The sequence below is a fragment of the Chinchilla lanigera genome, unplaced genomic scaffold (genome assembly GCF_000276665.1).
Source record: "Chinchilla lanigera isolate Chin_1 unplaced genomic scaffold, ChiLan1.0 scaffold00050, whole genome shotgun sequence".
In the NCBI taxonomy this organism is placed as follows: domain Eukaryota; kingdom Metazoa; phylum Chordata; class Mammalia; order Rodentia; family Chinchillidae; genus Chinchilla; species Chinchilla lanigera.
Window position 1 is genome coordinate 4,874,831 of NW_004955451.1, and position 3,216 is coordinate 4,878,046.

At 40.6% G+C, this 3,216-nt stretch overlaps 1 protein-coding gene across 1 annotated transcript; it reads right to left on the reverse strand.

Annotated features, from left to right (window-relative positions):
- Positions 1-207: 207 nt before the first annotated feature.
- LOC102030371 (olfactory receptor 4D1) lies at positions 208-1,223 on the reverse strand. The gene has a single exon (XM_005394037.2). The coding sequence runs from the start codon at positions 1,221-1,223 to the stop codon at positions 288-290; it is 936 nt and encodes a 311-aa protein (XP_005394094.1). The 3' UTR covers positions 208-287.
- Between the last annotated feature and the right edge of the window lie 1,993 nt (positions 1,224-3,216).

The window sequence follows — 3,216 nt, forward strand, 5'->3', positions numbered from 1 at the left end:
GATGTAGCTTGGCGGCATAAGTGCTTGCCTGGCAAGCCTGAGGTCATGAGTTTAATTCCCGGTAGCAATAAAATAAAATAAAATAAAATAATACGTCCACTGTCAGCTTCATGAGAATGAATGAGATTAAAATATCAAAATGTCTAACATAGTACCTGACACAGATACTCAAGAAATATTAGTGTAATCTGACTTCCTGTACTTTATGGAGACTTTCTTCCATGTTTTATGGGTCAGCGCATGTTTAGAGAGAAGATCTGTCACGTGAAGTCAAGCTAGTTAAAAGTTCACTCTCTGTTGCAAATCATTAGCCGCTTGCCTAATCTCTTCATGGCTGCCTGCATCTCCTGGTTCCTCAGGGTGTAGATCATGGGGTTGAGCATGGGGGTTATGACTGTGTGGCTGATGGACACAGCTTTGTCCAAGGGGAAAGGAGTGAAGGGCCGGGCATAGATGTAAATGCTTGGGACAAAGATCATAGACACCACGATGATGTGGGTGGTGCAGGTAGAAGCTGCCTTCCTCCTCGCCTGCCCTGAGTGAGACCTCAGCAGCACCAGGATGACAGTGTAAGAGACGAGAAGGAGGAGGAACCAGAGGAGCACCAGCAGCCCACTGTTGGAGATCATGAGGAGCTCCAGGAGGGAGGTGTCAGTGCAGGCTAGTCTGAGTACCTGGGGGACATCGCAGTAGAAGTTATCCAGGACGTTGGGGCCACAGTAAGGCAATGGCAGCATCAGAGCCAGCTGGACGATGGAGTGGACGAAGCCCCCCAGCCAGGCGGCCACCACCAGGCCCACACACAGCCGAGTGTTCATGATGGTGATGTAGTGGAGGGGCCGGGAGATGGCTATGTAGCGGTCATAGGCCATCACGGAGAGGAAGAAGACAATCCCACCTCCCAGCAGGTGGAAGAAGAAGATCTGGGCCATGCAGCCCCAGTAGGAGATGGTCTTGGTCTCGTGAAAGAAGTCCACCAGCATCTTTGGGCAGGTGACCGTGGAACAACAGAGGTCTATGACAGCCAGGTTTCGGAGCAGAAAATACATAGGTGTGTGGAGTCGGGGCTCAAAAGTCACTGTGACCATGATCAGGAGGTTTCCTACAACTGTGGTGATATAGACAAATAGGAACACCAAGAACAGAAAGTTCTGGAGCTTCTGGGTCCGTGAGAATCCTAAGAGAACAAACTCAACCACCCACGTGATGTTCTGTGGTTCCATGGGGTTTTCCCTGTCTGCCTAAGGAAAGATCATAGAAAACAAAACAAAACCCACGAAAATTTTACCACTTTCTTTGGATAGTCAGGACTAAACATACTTCATTATTTTCTCTATGGCCACAATTCCTGTTCAGGTTACAACTACCGCATACTTTATATGCCTTTATCAGTCAGAGGTGAACACTGAAAGTTTTACAGATGAACAAAAATCTTGATCCTTGAGGTAGTCTATAAAAGGAGCACAAGCATATAAACAAGATTGGAATATGGTTAGTAATTACTGGAAAACAGTGATAGGCACATTGAAGTTCAGTACACTACTTTCCCTTCTTTGTGAATGTATAGGTATTTCCATGATAAAGCAAAAGATCAAAAGTCTAGTTTTGGTCCTGATGTCTTTGTGTGATTTGGGAATTTTTACTTTGATTTTCTTTTTTTTTTTTTTTTGGTTTTTCTCCGGTACCGGGAACCGAACTCACGACATTGCGCTTGCCAGGCAGGCGCTTTGCCGCTGAGCTAAATCCCCAGCCCCGGGAATTTTTACTTTGAATGAAATATATATACATATATAAAACAGAAGAAAAGGATTTGAAGATAAAATAACATATGACAGAATCTTATCATCTAGAAACATGGCCAGTTATTTTTAAATTCTTGACAACTGTATATAAAATTTCTTTATGCTATACCAGATACAAAACCTCACAAATCAATTATTCACAAATGAGAAAGCGTACCATAATTATGATCCGACTCCCAGATACTATGTAGTACTATCAGCTCTTGTCAGCAATTTACCTGTTCGTATAAGTGAATTTCTATCTATTCCTGAGAGCCATTTGCAATTATGAAAGATGTGATGGGCAACAAACCCTAAAGAAATAAGATGCCACCAAAGTTAGGAAATGTTCAATGGTTTACAATTTATCTTTTATTTATTTGTTTTTTGTCTTTTTGAGACAGGGTCTTGCTGTGTAGTTCAGGCTGGCCTTGGGCTAACTTTGTAGCCTAGGCTGGTCTTGAACTCGCAACAATCCTCCTGCCTCAGCTTCCCGAGTGCTGGGATTACAGGCATGCATCACCATGCCTAGCTGAAAACTTATCTTTTAAGAGATGTTCATGGTTTCTTATTGCCAATGGAAAAACAATTCAGATTTGTCTAGAGTTCACAAATCACGTAAGGTGTTAAAATTAAAATATAATAACCAATAGCTCATATTTTGGATTATCACATTAAATTTTTTTAACTTATAACTTTCATAACTGTTGAGAGTTTAGAAAAATAGATAAATCACTAGTGGTATATCCATGCTAGAAGACAATCTTACATATGTGTTAAATCCATAAAGTATTTTTACTGTCTGTCCTAGTAAATTCTGTCTTAGGTATTTGCTTCAAGAAAAAAATGAAATTAAGTTTTAAAAGGTATTTTTATGGCTGTTCACCACAGCATTGTTATAATAATTGATTAGCTGGAAATAATGTAATTATACAACTATAAGATAGAAGTTAAATAAAATATGGTACCTCTATGTGATAAAATACTAGTTAGTAATAAACATGTTTTCTATTTGTTTTGGTGCTGGAAATCTAACTTAGGACCTTGCACTTTCCAGGCAGGCACCTGTGCTACTGAGCTATATCCTCGGCCCTAAATATGTATTCTAAATAACATTTAACTATATGTGATTTTGTTTTATCATGCAGTGTCATTGTTTTGAAACTTTTTGTTTTTGAGACAAGATCTCTCTATGTGGATAGACTGGGCTTAAACTTACTTTGTAGCTCTAGCTGGCCTTGAACTCTCAGGGATCCTCCTGTCTCAGCCCCCTGCATGCCTGGATTACAGGAATGCACCATCACACTTGGATACTAATTGCCTAGGTTGACCTCAACTCATCATATTGCCTAAGCCTCTTTTATACCTAGTACTATAGGCATGCTCCACCACAAATAGCTAGTACTGTTGTTTTAAAGAGAAAATTACAAAACAT